Source organism: Bos mutus, chromosome 9 (genome assembly GCF_027580195.1).
Source record: "Bos mutus isolate GX-2022 chromosome 9, NWIPB_WYAK_1.1, whole genome shotgun sequence".
Taxonomy (NCBI): Eukaryota; Metazoa; Chordata; class Mammalia; order Artiodactyla; family Bovidae; genus Bos; species Bos mutus.
The window spans coordinates 12,512,107-12,538,010 of NC_091625.1; the positions used below are offsets into that span (position 1 = coordinate 12,512,107).

Below are 25,904 nucleotides of genomic sequence, written 5' to 3' on the forward strand. Positions count from 1 at the left end.
TGGTGACCAGACAGTTTGAGGTTACTGTTTGCCAAGTCTAAAACCAGGCCCTCAGAAAGAAGACGAAGGAATGCTCTAGTAGGAGAGAGTTCTGACCCCAGTCTTACTCCTCCAAGGCAGAAACTGTGACCTTGTAGTAAAATCCAATTACAACTTCCTCTTGTTTTATTTGGAAATGAAGGATTTTTCCCAATGTTGTTTAAAAAAAAAATCAGTAAGCAATATTCCTAAACAAGTGCCCCTGAGTAAATCTGTAATGTATCTGCCTCAGGATACAACATAGAAACGATTCAATGAGGACCTACCTGACTATACTAATAGAATGTTACCTTACTATACTAGTAGAATATTACTTTACTCCAGTGCTCTTTGTTCTCAAGAATATTGACTATACATCTATTGAGGGCCTACCTTACTATACTAATAGAATGTTACTTTATTCTAATATTCTTTGTTCTAAAGAATATTGGCCATACATCTACCAGTAGCAGCTATTTCCATGAAAAAGGAAAACCTTTATGTGATAGTGCCTCATTGCTCAAGCCATATTTGAGTTTTCTTAGCTATCCCTGACAATAGAACCCCCCACCAGTAGAGCACCAGACTCCCTGGCTCAAGTAGGAGGAGGAGACAGGGATAAAAGTAGACCCCCACTAAACACAGACTCGACATGGGCCCAGATACATGGGCCCTGTGGGTGTCAACAGGCTCTGTGTGAGGCTAGAGGAAGATTAAAGGAAGCCTTGCCTGCCCAGCTCTTCCTAACATGGCACTTCAGACACCATAAGAATGAATAAACTCAACTACCTGGATATATAGTGTAAAAAGTGTTAGTCACTCATGTCTGACTCTGTGACCCCATTGACTATATAGCCCACCAGTCTTCTCTGTCCATGGAATTCTCCAGGCAAGAATACTGAAGTGGGTAGCCATTCCTTTCTTCAAGGGATCTTCTCGATCCAGGGATCGAACCCAGGCCTCTTATATGGCAGGCAGGTTCTTTACAGTCTGACCCACGAAGGAAGCCCACCTAGATATATACTGAAAACTAAAACAAAGAAAACCAAAACAAAGCCCTCATATCATGAATGAGTGTGTGCTGACCATGCTATGGTTATCTTCGTGAAATCATCTGTGGAGATTTAGCCATGGGCAGGACTTCCCTGGTGGCTCAGAAGGTAAAGCATCTGCCTACAGTGTGGGAGACCCGGGTTCAATCCCTGGGTTGGGAAGATCTCCTGAAGAAGGAAATGGCAACCCACTCCAGTATTCTTGCCTGGAAAATCCCATGGACAGAGGAGCCTGGTGGGCTACAGTCCATGGGATCACAAGGAGTCGGACACGACTGAGCGACTTCACTTTCACTTTTCACTTTCAGTGTTAAGTCACTGTAAGTAACAGCCATAATATTGGAGATTTATCTACCATCATGAGAAATATTTGTGGGTTACTTAGTGCAAAATAACAGAAGGAGAGAATCCTGTATCTCTACTAGGCATTTTAAAAGTGTAGCATATCACATACTCTAACTGAAGAAACAGGCATTTCCCTGAAACTTGCAACAAAAATGCCTTTTCTAAATTTGATAATGGCTTTTATCTTGGGATGTGGGGCAGGAGGATGGAGAGTAGATTAGGACATTCACTTTCTACGTTCAACACTTCTGTGATGTTTAGAGGTTTTAATAAAGACCATGTATCACTTTTATAATTAAGCAGTTATAACAAAGATCAATTAATAACTGTGTATGTGTGTTAGTCACCCAATCATGTCTAACTCTCGGCAACCCCATGGACTGTAGCCTGCCAGTCTCCTCTGTCCATGAAGTTGTCCCAGCAAGAATACTGGATTATCATTTCCTCCTCCATAGGATCTTCCCAACCCAGATCTCCTGCATTGCAGGTGGATTCTTTACCACCTGAGCCACCAGGGAAGCCTCAATTAATAAATACTGTTCTATTAATACATTTTAAGTGCTGAGTCAATGCTTGTTTAAAAACAAAAGAGGGAAATATTATTTTTAAAGGAAAACAAATGTTGATAAGCTCTGTGCCTGCCCCAGTCAAGGAATGACAAGGTGACTATGACAAGTTTGCTCCAGAGACATTTCTTAACAAATTCCAGTGGTTTACATTCTGTGACCCACTATTCAATGAACCTCTTTAGTTGGCCTTTCCCAGGATTCACTCACAACTCTTCCTAGAAAATCTCAAAGCCTTCCTGCTGGAATAAGTGTTATTTTCTAGGCAGCTCTCACCAAAGGGCAGCCTAGTAATTAACAAGTTTCATCTCCAGAGGCTTCAGGATCTCATTTCTGGCGAAGGATGTGTGTGCTACACATGATAACACTGTCAAAACTTGCTGTCTTATAAGGAGATTTTTGACATCATAACAAAAGAACTCTGTATACTCCTAAATATTTACCTCTCTTTGTCTCAGAACAACTCCTCAGAGCTCAGGGATTAAGTCACTCCTTGCAGCAAAATGAGGATCTGCTTTCTGTAAAACTGTAAACTGTATTTTTGGAGTTCACTCTTTCATTTCAAATATTTCATGTTACTGGGTAACTAAGGGCAATTGCACTATGTAGTCAGCCCTCCTTATCTCCAGGTTTCACACCCGCAGGTTCAACCAACCATAGATCAAAAATACTTGGGGAAAAAAACAGAAATTCCCAAGAAGCAAAACTTGAACAGTGTGCCAGAAACTGTTAACAAAACTTTTGATCATATTAGGTACTATAAGTAATCTAGGGATGACTCAAAGTATATGCAAGGATCTGCATGGATTACATGCAAGCCCTACTCCATTTTCCATAAGAGACTTGAGCATCCGCATATCTTGGTGTCCAGGGGGTCCTGGAACCAGTTTCCTGGGGATACCAAGGGACTGCATATAGCAGGCAAGAGGAATCTGTAATTCAAGCTGCACTTTTAGAATTAAAACTGACTCCTAAATTTGCAAGACATTAGAGACTTGAAGAGAAATAGTGTTCCACACTAGGAAACGTGGGGTTCCCATGTTCTCTGGGTTTACCTCGATTTGGAGAAACGGAAATGTTAGCTTCCGACTTTAACGACCAGATGTTTTAGATGAAGTGCCTGACTGTATAATATCCATGGAGCTTCCTGCTCTGTTCTGCTCGGTAATGCCTCTCCCTGACATGCCTTGTTTGATGTTTCAGGAATTCGTGATGATCGTCGTCTTTGGTTTGGAGTTCATCATTCGAATCTGGTCTGCAGGCTGCTGCTGCCGGTACCGTGGATGGCAGGGAAGACTGAGATTCGCCCGAAAGCCCTTCTGTGTCATAGGTGAGTATCAGAGTCCTGGACGCCCGGGTTTGGGGCACTGCATCCTTTTCTTCTTCTGTCTCTGGTATTACCACATTTGGTTTATGTTAAAAGCTAATATTCATGGATTCTTCACCATGGGCCAGGCTCTCTCATGGTTTGAGAGTGCTGACTCATTTAATCCACTTCACAGCTCAGTGAGGTAGGTATTTTCATTATCCAAGTTTTGCAGATGAAGAGGCTGGGGCACAGAGAGGTGGAGTGAGTTGCGAAGGTCACACAGCTAGTAAGTGGTAGCACTGGGACTGAGCCAGAGGGCCTGGCTCTGGAACTCTCACGTCAAGTTCAGCCGTGCTAAAATACACAGTTCTCGAGCATTGCCCTGAATTAGGGGAAGCATTGATTTCCGTGAGTAAAGATCTATTTTTGCTCCACAGTGTAAGCAGTACTGCCTTTATGCTCTTGGTCAGCTGAAATGTGTAAGTGTACCGGTCCTGGTAAAGCTTATTTATGAGCAGGCCTCAAGAATAATTACATATATGGCTTATTATACCCACTGTAACCATGAGACCTGATAAAGTGTTTTCCCCTCTGAAATTTGGGTCCCCACCTTACAGTCCCTGAATAAATATCACATCTCTACAACTCCCTGGCTGCTGTCGCTTCAAAGAGATTCCAGTCACCTGGGTGCCAGCCTGAAACTATAAAACATTCCAGAGTTAAGATCTGGCACCTCGGAGTGATATATTTTAAAGTATATCATAAAATTGAAAATTTTAGTCAATTATATCTCAAATTTTAATTATTTTTTCAAGTGAGCTGCCTATATCATGGCCTTTTATCCCTAAATATTTCAGTATGGATTTTCGAAAGGAAGACTATGAGTCTGCATAATCTTCTGTACTTAAATTGGATGTTAGTACAACCCCTTATCTAATCTGCTGGCTGTATCCTAGTTTTGCCAGTTGACCCAATAATGTCCTTGTAGCATTTTTCCCTCCAGTCTAGGGTCACATATGGTGTTTAGTCATCAGGTCTCTGTGGTCTCCTTTTATCTAGAACAGTTCTTCAGCCTTTCTGTCTTTTACAACACTGACATTTTTGAAGAATTTGACCTATTTTTTAAAAAATGGAATGTTTTTATTTCTTTGGGGGAAGAATAGTAAAACCCTGTGTACTATAGCTTCTTGTAATTGTGGATGTTGTAGTTGTCGTTATTCAATAGTTGCATTTGGTTTCCTTGCTCTTTTCTCCTTCCTATTTCTTTGGCAGCCACTCAAATCTCATGGATGGAGGAGCCCAGTAGGCTGCAGTCCATGGGGTCACTAAGAGTCGGACACGACTGAGCGACTTCACTTTCACTTTTCACTTTCATGCACTGGAGAAGGAAATGGCAACCCACTCCAGTGTTCTTGCCTGGAGAATCCCAGGGACGGGGGAGCCTGGTGGGCTGCCGTCTATGGGGTCGCACAGAGTCGGCCATGACTGAAGCGACTTAGCAGCAGCAGCAGCAAATCCAAATGCTGGAAGTTCCTGGTGAGCTCACTTATTTCCACTGTTTCCAACCTGAGAAACTGGGGGTTTTAGTTACAAGCTAGTTTAGGCTAAGCTCCTCATCAGCAAAGGGTTTTCCATTCTGTTTCAGAAATTGTTGAGCGTCTTTAGATACCTTCGTCACCCAATGCTTAAGGAGGAAGTGGAGAAACCCTTTGCATGCGCTCTGTCAGAGGAATCCTTTGTTCCATCTTTTATGCCAGTGCTGTGTCCATGTCCTGGACACTTGTCCTGAGCATGGGGGAGTGGGTGGGCTCCCCACACACCTGCCTATTTCAAGAGTTTCCTTTCATTCAACCGGACTTTGTGGAAACGTGACTGCTTGAAAAGCACTGCAGTTACAGAAGGGACTCTAGTGCAATTCTAAGTTACATCAACCTTGAAACACCTTGCTTGGCCTTCGCTAATGCAGTCTGTTTGTCTGGCTGCTCCTCTCCTGCCAGATGAAGTGCAGAGGAAACTGGGCACCAGCTCCAAGCCCCCGAGGAGCCCACCTGGCCCCCAGGGCACATCCGTGCAGGCACTTGGTTTTACTCTGAAGAGCTCCTCTCTTTTTGAATCCCCACTCGAGCTACACCATGAAACACTGTAGCTCGATGCGAAATTATGGCACGAGAGCTTCTAGTACTATAAGGGACCCAAACGATTCACAAGGCAAACAGTTTAGTAGGACTCATTCAGCTTCTATAGGATAAAGTTGGTTCACAGCTGACTGCAGGAATGTCCCATTTCAGGCTTTAAAACCGATTAAAAATTGCCAGAGAATGTTCAAACTACCACCCAATTGCACTCATCTCACACGCTAGCAAAGTAATACTCAAAATTCTCCAAACCAGGCTTCAATAGTATGTGGACTGTGAACTTCCAGATGTTCAAGCTGGATTTAGAAAAGGCAGAGGAACCACATCTGTTGGATCATCAAAAACGTAAGAAATTTCCAGAAAAACATCTACTTCTGTTGACTACACCAAAACCTTTGACTGTGTGGATCACAACAAACTGTGGAAAATTCTTCAAGAGTTGGTAATACCTGTCCATCTTACCTGCCTCCTGAGAAATCTGTACGCAGGTCAAGAAGCAATAGTTAGAACTGGACATGGAACAACAGACTGGTTCCAAGTAGGGAAAGAAGTATTAAGGTTGGATATCATCACCCTGCTTATTTAACTTATATGCAGAGTGTATCATGCGAAATGCCAGCCTGGATGAAGCACATACTAGAATCAAGATTGCCAAGAGAAATATCAATAAACTCACATATGCAGATGTCACCACCCTTATGGCAGAAAAGGAAGAAGAACTAAAGAGCCTCTTGATGAAAGTGAAAGAGGAGAGTGAAAAAGTTGGCTTAAAACTCAACATTCAGAAAATTAAGATCATGGCATCCAATTAAGATCATGGCATCCAATCCCATCACTTCAAGGCAAATAGATGGGGAAACAATGGAAAAAGTGAGAGACTTTATTTTTTGGGGTTCCAAAATCACTGCAGATGGTGACTGCAGCCATGAAACTCGAAGACCCTTGCTCCATGGAGGAAAAGCTATGACCAGCCTAGACCGCATATTAAGAAGCAGAGACATTACTTTGCCAACCAAGGTCCATCTAGTCAAAGCTATTTTCAGTAGTCATGTATGGATGTGAGAGTTGGACTGTAAAGAAAGCTGAGCACCAAAGAATTTATGCTTTTGAACTGTGATGTTGGAGAAGACTCTTGAGAGTCCTTTGGACTCAAGGAGATCAAACCAGTCAATCCTAAAGGAAATCAGTCCTGAATATTCACTGGAAGGACTGATGCTGAAGCTGAAACTCCAATACTTTGGCCACATGATGCGAAGAGCTGACTCCTTGGAAAAGACCCTGATGCTGGAAAAGATTGAGGGTGGGAAGAGAAGGAGATGAGGATGAGATGGTTAGATGGCATCACTGATGCGATGGACATGAGTTTGAGCAAGCCCAGGAGATGGTGATGGACAGGGAAGCCTGGCATGCTGCAGTCCATGGGGTCATAAAGAGTCAGACATAACTGAGAGACTGAACTGGCTGAAAATTTGGTTTTAATCCAATTCCAGAGGCAATGCCAGTGTATTTCTGGCCCCTAAGCTAAAGAGCAGGTTCTCTCCCACATGTTTGCTGCCTTTTGATATCTGTTCTCAGCTGCAGATACATGGGCACATCTTGGTCCTTTAATCTTCCTCTTCCTCTCTTGAATCCTTCTGGGACTTGGTGTAGCATGTGATGCTGAAGACAGTGTTGTGTCATCTGTAACTCAGCCACCTTTAGGCCTGTCAGCTGTGACTTCACAGATTCAGTTTGACGTAGTGTAGGTGTGGTTGGAGCTTAGTTTCCACTTCAGGCCTTTTCTTCATTTGTTATTTTACCTCTACCAAATCAGCTTCTTTGGAAGAAAACCTCACAGATAAATACATAATGAATACCCACTAGAACAAAAGCAAGATTTGTACTTACACTTAAGGTAACTATGCACTTCTCAGTCTTTTATTTGATATATGTGTAATGATTTGATTCGTGGTCCAGCTGAACCTATGTAATAGTGAAACGTGTTCAAATGTGGCTCTTTTGGACGAGGTTGGTAAGATGTAACCTACACAAAGGAACCAAATGTCAGCTGCCTGAAGGCAGCTGCTGCTGCTGCTAAGTCGCTTCAGTCGTGTCCAACTCTGTGAGACCCCATAGACAGCAGCCCACCAGGCCCCACCGTCCCTGGGATTCTCCAGGCAAGAACACTGGAGTGGGTTGCCGTTTCCTACTCCAATGCATGAAAGTGAAAAGTGAAAGTGAAGTCGCTCAGTCATGTCCGACTCTTCACGACCCCATGGACTGCAGCCTACCAGGCTCCTCCGTCCATGGGATTTTCCAGGCAAGAGTACTGGAGTGGGTTTCCATTGCCTTCTCCAGCCTGAAAGCAGCAGGGTGTCCCAAATGGCTCCTGGAGCCCTTTCTAGGCCATGCTTAATAGGGCCATAAAAAATGATTGATGTCAGGGGTAAAATGAGCAATCGCATTGGAAAGTAAGCCCTGATCTCCCTGCTTGACCTAATTGACTGCAGCAAAGTGGACAAAGAGTTGTCATCCCTCCCCTGCCCACTACAGCCATGCCTACTGCACGTCGCACTGCATCTGTCAGGCCACTGCTCACAGGCCTAAAGGTGGCCGAATTACAGGCAACACAACTCCATCTTCAGAACCAAGTGCTACACCAAGTCCTAGAAGGATTCGAGACAGGAAGAGGAAGATTAAAGGACTAAGATGTGCTGATAACGCTGTGCGTTTGGAGATGTAGCTAAGCTCTCTCAAGGCTCCACATATCTGTAATATCTGGTTATTCTGAACATGCCACACACCCAAACATTTTCAGAAGGCTTGAGCATTCAAGAAAGGGCCCCGAGGAGACTGGTCACTGGTGTGACTGCTGTGTGGGGAATGCCTTCTGAGAGCGCCCTCTAAAATAGAGCTGAAGCAGAGCAAAGCTTCTTCAGCTGTTGCCTTGGGCAAGACAGAGCCCTGCAGACCAACTGATCCTATTGGGACACAGGTTGGTTCATGGGGCCCACGGGCTGATTCCCAAAGAATCGTAACTTCCCTCCTAACCTGCCCACTCCCCACCCCTACATGGGAGCCAGAACCAGAGCATTTCCAAATATTGTTGATTTAAGAAAACATAAAATCATTATATTCTTGTGTTTGAAAAACATCTTTTAGACATCTGTAACCAAAGGGAAGAAAAATCTACTCATTTTTTAAAATTAGATTCTTGCTTTCTTTACCAAACTGATTTATCTCTCCTTGATTTGGGGAGTTTGGAAACTGGTAAAAGCTTATCTTGAATTGCAAAATTCTTATATATCTATGTCTTCAATTTGGCAATGGCAATCCACTCCAGTACTCTTGCCTGGGAAATCCCATGGACAGCAGAGCCTGGTAGGCTACAGTGCATGGGGTCACGAAGAGTCGGACACAACTGACGGACTTCACTTTCACTTTTCACTTTCATGCACTGGAGAAGGAAATGGTAACCCACTCCAGTATTCTTCCCTGGAGAATCCCAGGGACGGGAGCCTAGTGGGCTGCCGTCTATGGGGTCGCACAGAGTCAGACACGACTGACGTGACTTAGCAGCAGCATGCCTCCAATTTACATCTCTCACCTAATACGCTATTGGAATAATATGTCTGCAGCTGTGGTCAGTAATCACTGTGCTACAACTTGAAGAGTTGAATGTGTTTGTGGATGACTAATGAGTTGCCCTCATTTGTCTAGACTTTCTGATTTCTTTTCTGATCTCTCTACAATCAAACACAACTCATTCACTCAGTGGCCTCAGTATAGAGGACGTGTAAAATAACCTCAGAGACTGAGTTCATAGTCACTCCTTTTCCAGCTTTCATTAATGACCTGCCTGAAAATTGCAAATCGTACCCAAGACTGCTGCTTAGATTACAGTAATGAGCCTGATGGGTTAGAATGTCAACAAGTTACTCGTAACCGTGACTTTTTGGATCCCTGGTGACTCCTCCTAGAGACAGCTGGAACAAGGCCGTAGTTTTTAGTCATCTCAGAAAAGAAGAAAAGACTAGCCTGTGATTAACCTTGGATCAGTACTTGATGCTAAATATAAGTTGATTTTTTAATTGCTGTTTTAGCAGTTCCCCTTCTGTGTAATATTTCCACAGGAAGACAAAAAGAGGCAAAGCAGAGCATAGAGGTGTCCCCCGTGAGCTGAACGTATGTGCCTTTGACACGGGAAAATAGCAAATGTATCTTTTTTCTTAATGAAGAAAAAATAACCAGTGTCTTCCCTAGCTACAACAAAATTGGAGCCTTTATTAAAATCAACCACACAGCCAAGGCCACTCTAATATATCTGTGAGTTCATCTTATTGAAAGCAGTTTCAGCTGCTAATGTGTTGGAAAGCTATATCAGAGACACTTGGATGCCACCAGCTCCTAAACTGAAGATCCAGGCACCGTTTTTCTACCTCTCCAGCCTCTCCATCTTTCGTTCCAAGAGACAGTCTTTTCAGCTACACTCATTTTCTCACCCTCTAATCTCCTCTGCCCTTTACTGAAAGCTATTTCTCTTGGGTTGTTTCCTGTCAGCCGTGTACTCTTCTCTGCCTCCTTCTATGTCTGAAAGTCCAAACTCCATGCATATGGTCACCTCTATGTGATTAACTGGACCATCTGAGGACCGTTAAACCTTCTTGACTTGCTTGACTACAGAACTATAAAGCCGTTTCAGTCTCTATAGTGAATATAGCTGATAGTTATTGAAATTTGCTACGCTATGGGTACTGCTCTTGAACTCGGTAAATACTGTCTTATTTAATTCTGCAGAAGTTTTATAATATCCTTTTTAAAGATGAGGAAGTAAGATAGGGTTTGAGAAACTTGTTCACAGTTAGATGGTGAAAGAACTAGGATTTCAATCTAGAAAAATAAGCCTACCTGATGAGCTCCTTTTACTCACAACACTTTTGACATCAAATCTGTGGGATTTTCCCTCACATCAACCAGTTCTCCAACTTTCTGTACACCCTTGCAAGTGAAAGTTGCTCAGTCATGTCTGACTCTTTGCAACCCCATGGACTGTAGCCCGCCAGGCTCCTCTGTCTATGGAGTTCTCCAGGCCAGAATACTGGGGTGGGTAGCAGTTCCCTTCTCCAGATCTTCCCAACCCAAGATTGAACCCAGGTCTTCCACATTGCAGGTGGATTCTTTACCATCTGAGCCACCAGGGATGCCCAAGAATACTGGAGTGGGTAGCTTATCCCTTCTCCAGCAGATCTTCCCAACCCAGGAATTGAACCAGGGTCTCCTGCATTGCAGGTGGATATTTTACCAGCTGAGCTACAAGGAAGCCAACAACTCAATACAATTTTGACACTACCAATTGGTATTAGTATGAATCCCCGCCGATCCAGGGTTTAGTCTCACTGGACTTTCCCTCCCCAACTTCAGACACCAGCCACAGAGAGGTGTCCAGGCTAACATGCTCTGCCTGGCCAACGGCAATCTAGAGATTCCAATAGCCCCACATGTTGCTAGAATGACACAGAGTTCAGGAAAGTGCTGTACATTATATCACATTATATTTTTTATATTTATTATAAAAGCTGAATCTGAGAACAGCCAAGTGAAAGAGATGCACCGGACAGATATTTGGGGCAGAGGACTGGCTAACATGGAGATTTTGTGCCCCTTCAAGAGCCCCACCTCCCAGAGCCTGTGTGTTCACCAGATGCTCACCAAACCCCACGCTTTAGAGATAGCCGTGGAGCTGTCACTGAAAAAGCACATCTGTTGGTCACTGGCTGTTGGTGACTCAACACTTTCTCTCCCAAGAGGTCCCAGGTCCTCCTGGTACCCAGGAATCTGAATAGGGACCCCTAGCCAACAGTCATCTGATGATTGTACAGAAGGCATTTATCATGCCAGAGATCCCTAAGTCTAGGAGCTCTGTACAAGGAACCCAGGAGAATGACCAAGTATCCACTCCCCAGAGTACCACATGACCCAACTGTGAGAAAAATTGCTCTTATTGTTTATTAGTGTTTTTAAATTAAATTTAGTCAGCCTTGTCCATTGTCATCAACTTACATTTGTAATATCCATTAGTTATATACAAATGTTATCATTTGCCACCTAAAGTCTTTGATTGCCGTATCAGCCTTAAATATTAGCCTTATCACTTCAATTAGATCAGGTTACTTGTTGCTGCTCTCCAACCTAAAGAAGAAATTAAGCTCTGAAGTAGACTAATTTGACTTTTCTATGACTGCATGGCCTCCTGTGCAATGCTTTCCTGAGGTCCCTGGGTGTGTCCCAACTAGAGACGTTTCCAGGTGAGTGACATCATTCTCAGAAATGTATTCACATGTTGTTCATACTATAGACTGCTGGAGACCTGTTTAGGTCACTTGACCTGGTGTGCAAATTTGAGTGTCATATAGCTTGATTAGCTCATAAGACTGGACCATAGGGAGAATATGCCTGGAGAAAATGAATAACTAAAGATTATTTCCCATTCCTTCAATAAACCTGAGTGGAGCACTGTGATACATGGTACTAATATTCTGTACTTTCAAATGTTACATAAGAAAATTCACTCACAGACAGAGCGCTTATTTATTACGTGCCAAACATGATCTTAGGTGCAAATGACACAATGATTAATAAAACACGATCCCTGCCTGTAAGCGTAGGAGCTCCTGTGCCCTTGGAGCAAGAAGGAGACTAGTTATGTTGATTTAGAACAAAGCTGATGGAGGCAGGAGTCGTGGACAGAAGGGTGTAGAACACCATGACTGATTGAACAAAGGAGGGGAAGGTCCCTCGGGTTTTGAGCTCAGTCACCCGCCAAACATCTGTACTATGTCCAAGTGTGGTTCTCAATGCCAGGGATGCTGTGTTGCTCTAAATGGGCAGTGTCCTCTTTCCTGTCAAGCTGATATTCCAGGGGACAGAGAAAAATAATATGCAGAAATATTTTTGAAAAACGAGATAGCATCAACTACAGAGAATGCAATGAAGAAAATGAACAGAGAGATTAGGAGTTCCTTTAGATTGAGGGGTCCAAGGGAGCCTTTCTAAGGAGTGAGCACTCAAGTCAACCTGAGTATTACAGGAGCCATTGATGAGATGTGGGCAGAGGTCTTTCCAGGCCAGAGAGCAGGCAATGCAAAGGTTCTTGAGACCAAGGGAGCTCGGCCTGTACCAGGAAGAGACACATGGTCACTGTGGCCAGAGCTCAGTGAGCTCGGTGTGGTAGGTGATGGACAGATGGCCACTCCCAGGGGCCGTGGGGGCCACATGAGGCCATCTAGTTGCCTGAGATGAAGTAGTGTCTAAGATGGGCCACTAGGCAGAGGTCCAATTGATGACTGTTGGGCCTAATGATAAATATTTAGGTTAAAAACACAACATTTTGATCAGGCAACAAGAAATATGGCTATATAAGGCCCTAGGTCTCTTGGTCATCTGTCTATACCTGTTTGAACTTCATATTGGAATATATAAATCATTATCCATCCAGAAAAATATAAACCTGTCCCTTTGACTTTTCCACACATCTGTGTATCTACCCTTACATCTATGTATCTGCCCATCTATATAGAAACATGAAATGTCCAAACTGAAAAGAAAATGTGTTTTTCCTTTGAGCAGCAGGAATTAGGAGAATGTTATGAGAGCTCTCACATTCCCCTTGGAAAATCTCACCAGGAAGCAGTTCCCAGGGGCCTCTGAGCAAAGGACTTTGCAGCATCCACTCAGTGATGGCTGTGAGGCAGACTTATTTCATTAAAGATGATTTATTTCCTTTGAGAAATGGTCCCTTGCTGCGTTGAGCTGTTATCTGAAGACTTACGATCAATAGGAGGCATTACTGTCTCTATAAGGTCAGTTTTCTGAGTGCTGCTTGGAATTTGCCAGCAGGAGCCCCTCTCACCCCAGTGGAAGTTGAGCAATTCAGCCCCTGTGTGCGGCTGTGGAGATGTTCCTGGCACATTTTTGCAGGGCTTGTGTTTTATTTTTAATAAATACCACAGAGTGAGCGGCCCCGTGCACAGCTGAGTGCAGCATTTGAGAGCATGGATAATGTGCTGTGTAGTGGGCGGCTTTTAAAATTAGATTTTAAAGCTTCATCCCTATTAAGAGGCTCAACTGCAGTAAAATGCATCTTTAATTCTTCAAAGAGTACCTTCCTATAACGGAATTTGGAGCTCGGTTAGAAGATAGAGCTCATCAAGCAGCACTGTGTCCCTCTGAGATGTTGCTTCTCTCTCATGAGAAACAGTAAAATTGAGGCTCCATGGGGGAGTGCTCCCTGCTTAACCCCCAAGTCAGCCACAGGACTGGGGCGGAAAGCTGACTTCCCCTGGCTCCCAGCTCTAACACCCCATCTCTGGAGAGTCAAATTTAATTACAGTATAATCCACTTAATCTACACACGGAAGAATAACGAGGGAGCAGGAAAAATGAATTTATTAGCAGGTTGGCAGGAGACCACGTGATGTAGATCAGCAACCTTCCTGTCGAGATGCAGGTTTCCAGTGAGTTCTAGGTGATTTTCCTGCCATGAGAGATGATGCTGATGCCATGGCCACAACTGGCAAAGGACTGCTTGATTCTTCTCGCTTTGACACATAAGCAAAGCTTCAACTTGGAAATGCTGCAGAACCACAGTTTTGTCAGAAATAAAACTTATGGATTTTTTTTTAAATAACGATAATAATAAGAGGAAAAAAAGAGTGCATAGTTCCCCCTCAACACTCCTTTGGGTCAAAAGAAACAACCACATTGGATTAAATGCTCAACTCACCACCTTCCTTAAAACAAGAGATGAGTGAGCCTTTGCTTCATTGTTGACTTTTGATTACTTTCACACCAATCCACGGTGGCTTTGAACTTCCTGGACTATCTATTGTCTATTTCCTACAAACACATTACAAAACAGACAATAGTTTAAGAGGTGTGTTTAGATAAGAAATCTGCCTTTAAAGCTGAATATAACAGGAGGTTAGAACTTGGGCTACTTGATGTTACATGAACACAAATAAAATTTTATGGTTTAAAGTATAAATCATATTTATGAACGATCTCATATAACCCTCACTGTTGTTCAGTTGCTCAGTCATGTTCAACTCTTTGTGACTCCATGGACTGCAGCACACCAGGCTTCCCTGTCCTTCACTATCTCCTGGTATTTGCTCAAATTCATGTCCATTTAGTCAGTGATGTCATCCAACCATCTCATCCTCTGTCGTCCCCTTCCCCTTTTGCCTTCAATCTTTCTCAGCATCATGGTCTGTTCTAATGAGTTGGCTCTTTGCATCAGTTGGCAAAGTATTGGAGCATCAGCTTCAGCATACTCCTTCCAGTGAATATTCAGGGTTGATTTCCTTTAGGATTGACTTTCTTATTAAAATTGAAAAAGATGATGATCTCCATTTTACATATTGAAAATGTGAGCCTTAGATTAATGGTCTTATCAAGGGTCACACTGCATATAAGTAAAACAGTCAGAACAACAAAAAAGAGCAAGAAAGTGAGATATGCTCAAGACATCCTTCTGTGGTACCACGTTATCTCCCTGCATCACTCACGTGCAATGCAACAGGAAAAAATAAATAAACCATGTGATGAGGTTTGGGTCCTGTCCCCATTGGAGACACTAGCTAATGTGAAGCCAAGAAGAAAATAGATGTTAGTATCAAAAAATGCAGTTCCTTTTCCCAGCAGTCATCTTCCTAAGATCTGGCCCTTTTTACAACTTTTCATTTTGAAATAATTGTAGACTTACTTAAAAGTTTCAAAAAGAGTAGAGAGAGTTACCCTGCATGCAACTATCCTTCAGCCAGCTTCCCCTATTGATGGCATCTCACATGAGTTTAGTGCAATTACCAAAAACAGGAAGTGGATTGGATGTGTTACTGACTAAACTGCAAACCTTGTTCAGATTTCACCAGTCTCTGCCTGCAGTCAATGAAATTTTACCACATGTACAGGTTAATTGAACCATCACCACCATCAAGACACAGATCCTTCCCACCCCCCTAAACAAACTCAAGGTGCTATCCCTTTAAAGTCACTCCTCCCAAAAAAATCCCAGTTCCTGGGAATCACGGATATGTTCATCACTGTAATTTTGTCACTTTTAGATTGTTGTGTAAATGCAACCATACAGTCATAAATTCAGTCTTAAAATTGCTTTTTTTTTCACTCAGTATAATACTCTTGAGCTCCATGTAAGTCATTGCAAATAACAGTAGTTCAGTCCTTTTTATCGCTGACTAGTATTCCATCAGAGAAGGTGATGGCACCCCACTCCAGTACTCTCGCCTGGAAAATCCCATGGACAGAGGGACCTGGTGGGCTGCAGTCCATGAGGTCACTAGGAGTTGGACACGACTGAGCGACTTCACTTTATTTTTTCACTTTCATGCATTGGACAAGGAAATGGCAACCCACTCCAGTGTTCTTGCCTGGAGAATCCCAGGGATGGGGAAGCCTGGTGGGCTGCTGTCTATGGGGTCGCACAGAGTCAGACACGACTGAAGCGACTTAGCAGCAGCAGCAGCGGTATTCCATGCTATGGATTACACAGTTTATCCATTTACCTGTTAAAGGTCATCTGGCCAGATGACCAGATGGTCAGGTCGTTTCTATTTATAAATCAAGCTGTCATGAACATTTATGTAGAGGCTTTGTATGAACATAAGTTTTTATTTCTCTAGGATAGATACCCAGGAGTGGGGTTACTGGCTCCAATGGTGTTTGACTTTATCAGAAGCTACCAAACAGTTTCCAGTGTCTAGCTATTTCTTTTAAAATACAGAAATGCCTAGAATACTTCACGACAGTAACTTACATCCATATTGACATTCACTACTTTCATAGAAAATGTTTCTACTTCTGTTTTTCTATGAAAATTATTCTAATAAGCAGAAGTTTCTGAAATTCATATTTGATTACTTGGGTCAAGAAATAAGTGAAAATATAGTCCATTAAGGAGCAGTTCTTCATGCTCTAGTAAATGAATGCAAATTTGATGCTTATGTAGATGAAGTGTTGAGAGACTAATTAATGTAAAAAAACCAATGCTATACAAATTCCTGAAGGACCATTACCTAAATCTAACTTTACTTTGTAGGAAATCCTTATTCAAGCACATTTTACTGAAACAAATACTAATTGTACTTTCCTGCTAAAGCAGCAGTCCCCAGTCTTTTTGGCTCCGGGGACTGGTTTCATGAAAGACAATATTTCCACTGATGGTTTCAAGATGATTCTCATAAGGAGTGCTCAACTTAGGTCTCTCACATACGCAGTTCACGGTAGGGTTTACACTCCTATGAGGATCTAATTTCAGCCACTGATCTGACTAGAGGCAGAATTCAGGCAGTAATGCTAGCAATGGAGAGTGTGTGTAAATACAGATGAAATTTCACTTGCTCACCCACCACTTACCTCCTGCTGTGTGACCATGTTCATAACAGGCCACCGAACAGTACTGGCCCATGACCCAGGGGTTGGGGACCCCTGTGCTAAAGGATACTTATAATCACATCAAGCCTCAAATCTGAATCCCTCAGGATAAAGTGCTTAAAGCTGTCACCAAACTTTGGACCCAATAATCATAGTCCTGATGTAATGTAAACAAACATTTGTTCTCCCTGATCCCACACCTTTCAAAAATCCCCTATTCTTTTTTTAACCATTTTTATTGAAGTGTAATTTACAATGATTTATTAATTTCAGGTATACAGCAAAGTAATTCAGTTATATATATATATATGAATGTTGTGCTATGCTTAGTCACTCAGTCATGTCTGACTCTTTGTGAATCCATCCATGGACTATACCTGCCAGGCTCCTCTGTCCATGGGATTCTCCAGGCAAGAATACTGGAGTGGGTTGTCATGCCCTCCTCCAGGGGATCTTCCTAACCCAGGGATTGAACCTAGGTCTCCTACATTGCAGGTGGATTCTTTACCATCTGAGCCACCAGGGAAGCCTATGAATACTGGAGTGGGTAGCCTATCTTTTCTCCAGGGAATATTCCCAACCCAGGAATTGAACCAGGATCTCCTGCATTGCAGGAGCTCAGTTGCATTGCAGTAGCTCATTGCAACTGAGCTACCAGGGAAGCCCATATATAAGAATATATGTATTCTTTTTACAGATTCTTTTCCAGTATAGGTTATTATAAGATCCTGAATATAGTTCGTTATTCTATAAGTAGGTCCTTGTAGCTTATCTATTTTATGTATAGAAGTGTGTATCTGTGAGTCCCAAATTCTTAATTTATCCCTCCTCCCTTTCCCCTGTGGTAACCATACATTTGTTTTCTGTGACTGTGTCCATTTCTGTTTTGTAAATAAGTACATTTATATCATTTGTTCAGATTTCACGTATAAGTGGTACTGTATGACGTTTGCCTTTATCTGACTTACTTTGCTTAGTAGGATCATCTGTAGATCCACACATATTGCTACAAATGGCATTATTTAATTCTCTTCTGTGGCTGAGTAATCTTCCATTGTGTATATGTACCACATCTTCTTTATCCATTCCTCTGTTGATGGACATTTAGGCTGCTTCCATATCTTGGCTATTGTAAATAGTGCTGCTATGAACATTGCATGTGTATCTTTTTGAAGTAGAGTTTTCTCTGGATATTTGCCCAGCAGTGAGACTGTAGGATCACAGTGCAGCTTTAAAAAAAAAAATCCCCCAATTCTTAAAACTATTCTTAAAACCTTCAAAACCCGTCTCAAAATCTCCCAGTGAATCTTCCATCGTAATCAACAGAAAAGTCATTTTCTCAAAAGTTAGTAACAACTCCACACATTCATGAATTTCAGCTCCATCACCACTCTGGGTATAAGCAATGTTAGAACAACTAATTACTCATTTGGAAGAAGATCAGGTTGGATCCATATTTATCTTATCATATTCCAAGATAAATTCCAAATAAATCAAAGATGTAAATAAATATTGGATGGCAGAAATGGGTAAATTGTCATATAATCTTGGAACCAAGAAGGTCTTTTTAACTGTGACTGAAAATATAGAGACCATAGAAGAAAACATTGATAAACTTACGCTACATAAAATTTTTTAAAGATATAATTAGATTACATAAAATCAAAAATACTGTATGATAGAACAAAGTAAAACAAGCAAGGTTAAAAGACAAATGCAGGAAAATATATACAACACCTATCAGAGACAAAAAGTTAATCATCTTAAACTATAAGCAGCTCTAGAAATCCAGAAGAAAAATCCAGCAGCCCAGAGGAAAATAAAAGATAGCAAATGAATATGAACAGACAGTTCCCAGCCAAAGAAATACCCATGTGCCCTGTAAACACAGTCTCGCTCATAAGAAATACAAAAAGGCAGCATTTTCTCACCTGTCAGATCGGCAAAATCCAGTTACTTTTTTAGTGAGACGGTGAGGAAACAGGAGTGCAAAGTGGTGTCACCCTTATGGAAAGTGTCACTACCATTAAAATTACATGGAGTTTACTCTGTGCCCCAGGAATTCTCCTTCCTGACAGTCTCACCAATTTGTAGTAAGTAGTAAATAGAGCTGGAGAAGGAAATGGCAACCCACTCCGGTATTCTTGCCTGGAGAATCCCATGGACGGAGAAGCCTAGTAGGCTGCAGTCCATGGGGTCGCACAGAGTCGGACACGACTGAAGCGACTTAGCAGCAGCAGCAGCAGTAAATAGAGCTGAATAAAGATGATCTTTTGGTTAGATATGGAAGGACCCAAGATGTATTAACTGAAAGAAAAAAAAGATGCTGCAATATTACATACATAGTGTGCTACGTTTTGTGTAAGAGAAAAATAAAGTAGATACATTGCTATTTATTTATCCAGTTATTTGTTAAAAAAAATGGAAGATTTTTTTCAGAATAAAAATGTTCAGCTAAAGATATTAAATAGGAACAAAGTGAACAATCCTAGAACTGACAAATGCAATCAGAAACAATTACCAACTTAGTAAGACTTCTTGTTACGTTTTTTGTTGATTGCTTTTTCTTAAATCATCTCCCTCACTACTAAATTCCTAGAGTTTGAGTCCATATGTCTTTAATAAGAATAAATTTCATTTTAAAAGAGGAGGAGTGGGGGAAGGAACCACTGTAGGTATTTTTGAGTCTAGAGGTCTTTGTCATTGTTTAGTCACTAAGTCTTATCCTACTCTTTTTTTGAACCTATGGACTGTAGCCCACCAGGCTCCTCTGTCCGTAGCACAGTCATCTCTGAAATGATCATATCTAGAGCTCTTTAGATGTGATCATTTCAGAAATGGCTGTTACGGTCCCTGAAGGATATTCAGGGCAGGGGGCGCGGGGTGGTTGTAGCTTTATTTTTGACTGGTTGTTCATTGTGCTTAACCCTCATTTCCCCCAGAAGGGCTTCCTCAGCCCTGAACCAGGTTCCCTGCGCCTGCCCTGCTGCTGTCTGAACAGGCATCACCCTGGTTGTGTTAACTTCCGCAGTCCATCTTGCCAGCTGTCCTTTCACCTCTGGGTGAGTGGAGGGCATTGGTCTCGTCTACCCTGCCCACGCCCTTTACTATCAAAACCCCAGGTCCTAGCAGCTTCTGACCACAATAAGTGTGCATTGAGTGAATAAAAAATTCAAAACAGTCACAAGCTATGAGGCATTCACCTGCACAACCTCACCTCCCCCGCAGTCTCATCCTATACATACGCAAGGGAAACACAATATAGAGAATGAAGCGGAACTGTGGCAGTTATCCAAGCAATGCAAGGAAAGGGTAGCACCTTTACCTCAGGTAACAAGAGTTTTCAGAAAGATCATTTTTGCCTGTATTTTTTTTAATGTAGTTGCTTCATTTGGTCATGTGAATGTAATTTTTTAATAAAGTGCTTATTTTTCATGCTTGTAATTACAGGCTCCTTAACAGGGTGATCTTCTGCTACTGTTTTCTCAAACTTTTTACTGCTGCCTTTTACAAAATGTTTGAAATATTTGATTTTAGCTCCTACCACAGACTCCAAATCTGTGTTTGGAATGTGAAGATCAAAGTAGTGTAGCTAATCCTCAGGACTTTGCCATCGTGTGACTTCAGAATCCATCTCCTACCAAGTTTCTGTGGTTTCTGGAATCTTTACTGGTCACAACATTAAAATGTGCACATCTGAAACCATTTTTTAATTACATTTTTTTTTCTGCTTCTCCACAGTTCGCTTGTGGGAATATAGCCTGTCCCGATGCATCCCCAAGGTGGTATCACCACGTGTTTTCAATAAACCTTGTTTTTTGTTCTCCTCTAAACAGAGCATGTCTTGTTCAAAAAGCTCTTGATGGTAGGGAAGGGATTGATAATAGAAAGAAAGAGAGCCCAGCGTGGGATCCATCCTCGTGACTTCAGGATTTGTCGGGAAGCAACTCGTCCCACAGTCAGAGCTGAGACTCATGTCATTACCATGAGTTCTAACCCTATCTCTGGGAATAACTTACTCTGTCATCTTGAACCAGCCTGGGACTCCATTTCTTACCTTTTAATCACAGATAAGAACAGCAGTATACTTTATAGACTTCATAAAAGCAAATATGAAATTAGAAAGTTCTAAAACCTGCCCTTTATCTAGTGCCAACGAGGATGAGTTTTGCCAAGCATTGATCATTAAGGATGGAACTCAGGTCTGTAATTAATCGTGGTCCGTTTGACTAATAATCCCCCTAAAAAGATGGATATAATCTGCACATGGCACCAAGTAGGATTTTCAAAATTATGCATGTCAAGTGTTTATTTATGGCTTATATTTACTCAAATTCACTCTTTTAAAGCACCATTTTTTTTTCATTCTTCACAGAAGGAAAAGTCCATTTTCACACCCCAGTGTTTATCCCTAAGGATTATCCAGCAGCCGAAACTGTATCTATTTCTTATTTCTAAAAAATAAGAAACTGTGCCTTGAAAAAGACTGAAAGTCAGGTGTACCGGGTAATTCTCAAAATCCCTGGATGGTACTCAGAATCAGTTCCCACCCACAGGTGTCTTTTGGTTACTGACATTTGGTTACTGAAATGACATCTCCACCTGCAAAATCCAAATAGCACAGTCTGTTCAAAGAACTTCCGAAAGACATGCTTTCAGAAATTTTAGTAGTAGGCAATGATTAATCAAAACCTGCATGCCATCTGAAAATAAGTATCAGATTTCTCAAAGAAAAATTACATTTCCCAATGCTAGTAAATACAACTGGCTGCCAAGAGTCAAAGGGTCAGTATCATGTAATGCCTTAGAGTAGGAACCAAAAGGGACACTGGATATTTTGTTTTCACTTGGTAAAGTTACACCTGTAATGACATCATTGTTTCGCTCTTGGAGCATAAACACTCAGGTTACCACACTGAAGAGGATATCCGAGCATCGGATTTCATCGTGGGGCCAAAGGGGATTTCCAGCAGAAGTTTCAGCCGTGAGCTTTCATTGGTGGCAATCCAAATCTTTTTTTAGACTTGTAGTCAAATACCGGTGTGAGCCCTGCTGAGTTGGAAGTGACTGCACGGTTGCCGTCTGGTAGGCATGAAAATAGGTACCAGGTGATGGTTTTACACAGCTTCCTCAGATGTGTGCAAAACTGCAGTTTCGGAAAGTCATTCTTGTGCTTTCTATATAAAGGAACACCACATAAGGCCAACAGGTCACGGCCCTGGAACACATTCTGAATCATCCAGAAATACCCCTGATGATTCATCCTCCTGATGGATGGAGAGCTCATGGGATTACACCCAGGTGATTTACTCAGGACCCTCAGGGGTGCCTTCAGTAGGATGTGTTTGCCTCCTGCTCATTCACAGCAGTTCTCAAAGGACATATGCTTCTTCCCTGCTTCATAAACATAGAAGCACAGCTTCCACACATCCTCCCAGCTGTACCCACCTCTGAAGTGAGATGTCTGTGATCACACTGTGAAGCGGAAGGTCCAGTGTGAGGCTAGTCCCGTGGCACCACAGGACTAGATCAGACCTCAGCACACCTGCGTCTGCACCCCTGACATCTGCCCCCGCTCCAGCCTCCCCATACTGTCTTCCAGTGTCTGGAGGGATCTCAAGCAGCCCTGTTACCCATACCCCTCAAAGAGCCCCCCTTTCTGCCCCTTCTGTCAACAACAGCCCCCCATCTCAGCCGACAGGCTTTACTCACCCAGTTTCTCAGGCCAGAAATCCTAAAGTCACCCTCAGAGCCCCTTCTTTGTGTCAGACCCCACAATCAGCCCTGCAGTGGGTCCTGACACCTCCTCCTTCGCATGTCCCAAGTCTGCCCCCTGCCTGGGTCCTCCACACTTTCCCTGGCTCCTCTGAGGCTGCTCTTGCCCTCGGGCTGGACCACGCCAGTGGCCTCCTAACCTTCACTCATGTCATCCAGCCCCCTCTGGATCTGGTTTCCAAAGGCAACCAAAATGACCTTGGAAGACACAAGTGGGATTGATCCCACACCCGAACCCCACCACACCTGGAAGGACAGCTAAGTGAAAGTGAAAGTGAAGTCTCTCAGTCGTGTCCGACTCTTAGCGACCCAATGGACTGCAGCCTACCAGGCTCCTCCGTCCATGGGATCTCCAGGCAAGAGTACTGGAGTGGGTTGCCATTTCCTTCTCCAATGCATGAAAGTGAAAAGTGAAAGTGAAGTCACTCAGTCGTGTCCGACTCAGCGACCCAATGGACTGCAGCCCACCAGCGTCCTCCGTCCATGGGATTTTCCAGGCAAGAGTATTGGAGTGGGGTGCCATTGCCAGCTAAACTCTTCCTAAAGCTGCCTTGATCGGGCCAGAGCCACCCCCTCACCTCCCCTCAAGCACATGACCACACTTCCACCTCTGGGTCTTTGCACCTCCTGCCTGGAGGGCCTCCCCCCAGATGGGGTGATGGCCACCCCGTCACTGCACTGGACCCTGGATTCCTATGACATCACCTCAGAGACAGCCCCCAGACCCAAAAGCACCCCTGTGACCTGTTAACCCTGTGACCCCACCCCTTGCCCTGCTTGCTCTCTCTCAAGATTCTCTGTCGCTCCTGCATCTTGGACTCTGCCCTTATTCATCTGGACAACGTCAGTCTACACTGTGTTACAGAACATTAGCTCCTTGAGGACAGAAAAACATCTGTTTTCTTCACTGCTCTATCCCCTGTGTTCGGCTCATAACAGACATGCGCTGAAAGGTGTTTGGTGGGTGAACTACTGCCTGAATGAATGAATTGCCTTAACACTTAAGAAAGCTCATTTCCAAAACTCCTGATGATGCTTCATCACTGAACCATTTAGTCTCCAAAGAAAGAATGTACTGCCTAGAGTTATAGAAACCGGAGTCAGGAAGCGTCCTGGACCCTTTCCAGTTCGGTCCATCTCGCTGTGAAGACAGGGAATCCAGCTTTAAGAGAACTGATGGTGAAGCAAGCGCAGTTCAAGCTTCTTATGCTTCTACACTTTATACCTCTGTTCCTTTTGAGAAGTTAGAATGTTGTATTCACAAGGAAAATTCAAAGGCCACAAAATTTCAGTTCCTCCTTGACCTGATGTTCTGTTTGCAATAAAGCATCTGGCATGGTACACTGTGGTGTTGGAGAAGATGCTGGAGAGTCCCCTTGGACTTCAAGGAGATCAAACCAGTCAATCCTAAAGGAAATCAGTCCTGAATATTCATTGGAAGGACTGATGCTAAAGCTGAAGTTCCAACACTTTGGCCACCTTATGCGAAGAACTGACTCATTGGAAAAGACCCTGATGCTAAGAAAGACTGAAGGCAGGAGGAGAAGGGGACGAGAGGATGAGATGATTGGATGGCATCACCAACTCAATGGACATGAGTTTGAGCAAGCTCCAAGAGTTGGTGATGGACAGGGAAGCCTGGCGTGCTGAAGTCCACAGGGTCACCAAGAGTCGGACACAACTGAGTGACTGAACTGAACTGATGGTACACTGAAAACTTACAAATTCATGCAGAAATTGTCCCATGTAGACAGGACAGCTGACCACTACTCTGTTAGTCTTCTGTCCTATTGGGACAACCTAAAAGATAAAAACTGGTTAATATAAGATTTCCTTTAAATTTACCTGAATGTTCACCATTTACAAGTAGTTATATTCCCTACCCTTAGTAATCCATTACTCCATGGGTTTTCATACTTAAGGCTTGCCTACATCCCTGTTCACCGATCTTTTTACAAGAGAAAGGTTATCAAGAAGGAAGCATGGAATAAAGTATAAGCACTTTAGAACCAGACATATAAAAAGCCAAAACCATGGCTTTGATTCTTGGCCCCATGTACTAGCTAAGACCTTGGATAAGATTCTTGAAACTTCTTGGTACCAAGTTACTCATCTGTAAAGTTTGGTGTGTGTGTGTGTCTGTGTAAAATATTGTTTTAAGCCAAGGCGGTAACCTGATGTCAGGCACAGTGAGGCAGACCCGGGCTTTCTGTGTATTACGTCACTGAATCCCCACAACAGCCCTGGGGGAGAGTGGCTCTGTTCCCTACTTTCAAGTGAAGACCCTGAGACCCGGCACGGTCAGTAGGCCCGAGGGTCCACACCCTGGAAAGGACAGCACTAGGAGGACCCGGGCTGTCTTGCTAGGTCCACACTGATGACCCTCCGCAGAAGGCTATTCTGGAGACGGGCTGGAATCAATTCTGTGCACTGAGCACCCTGAGGAGCCCGTATACCAGGGACACCAGCAAACACCCCTTCTCACCACCGACTCCCTTGGCCAGTGGCCGGCCTTCCTGGGCCAATAGCTTCTATTTTAAATAACTAATAATTCTCTTTATTCTCATTACAAAAGCAGCAAAGGCTTATTATAGGTCATTTGGACAAAGTAGACGTGTCTAAAGAAACTAAGCTAAGCTAAGTCACTTCAGTCGTGTCTGACTCTGTGCGATCCCATAGACGGCAGCCCACCAGGCTCCCCCGTCCCTGGGATTCTCCAGGCAAAAACACTGGAGTGGGTTGCCATTTCCTTCTCCAATGCATGGAAGTAAAAAGTGAAAGTGAAGTCGCTCAGTCATGTACGACCCTCAGCGACCCATGGACTACAGCCTCCCAGACTCCTCTGCCCATGGGATTTTCCAGGCAAGAGTACTAGAGTGGGGTGAAAGAAACTGAACTTTATACTAATCCCACCACCCAAGGAGAATCACTGTTAGCATGCAGGTATAGGTACTCAAAGTATTTAGTTTTATATATAAGAACACATAATCTGTTGGAGGCAAAATTGGTAGCAACTTAACATCCTGCTGTGTATCCTACCTATCTCATCAACATCCTTCTAAAACATGAGGTTTGTGGTTATGTAGTTATCCACGGTGGTGATACTGCTACTGCTGACTCAATGGACATGAGTTTGAGCGAACTCCGGGAGATAGTGAGGACAGGAGAGCTGGGGGTGCTGCAGTCCATGGGGTCACAAAGAGTCAGACACAGCTTAGCAACTGAACAACGACAACGATAGAAGTTGGATAAAATTTATTACGGGCTAACACTGAAC

At 43.1% G+C, this 25,904-nt stretch overlaps 1 protein-coding gene across 3 annotated transcripts in view; it reads left to right on the forward strand.

Moving 5' to 3' along the window:
* KCNQ5 (potassium voltage-gated channel subfamily Q member 5) overlaps nucleotides 1–25,904 on the forward strand; it is a 623,719-nt gene that overhangs the window by 453,105 nt on the left and 144,710 nt on the right. For all 3 annotated transcript variants that reach the window (XM_070376187.1, XM_070376188.1, XM_070376190.1), the window contains exon 3: nucleotides 3,185–3,311. In XM_070376187.1, the coding sequence (XP_070232288.1) occupies nucleotides 3,185–3,311 (127 nt within the window). The remainder of the gene's footprint in view (nucleotides 1–3,184; nucleotides 3,312–25,904) is intronic.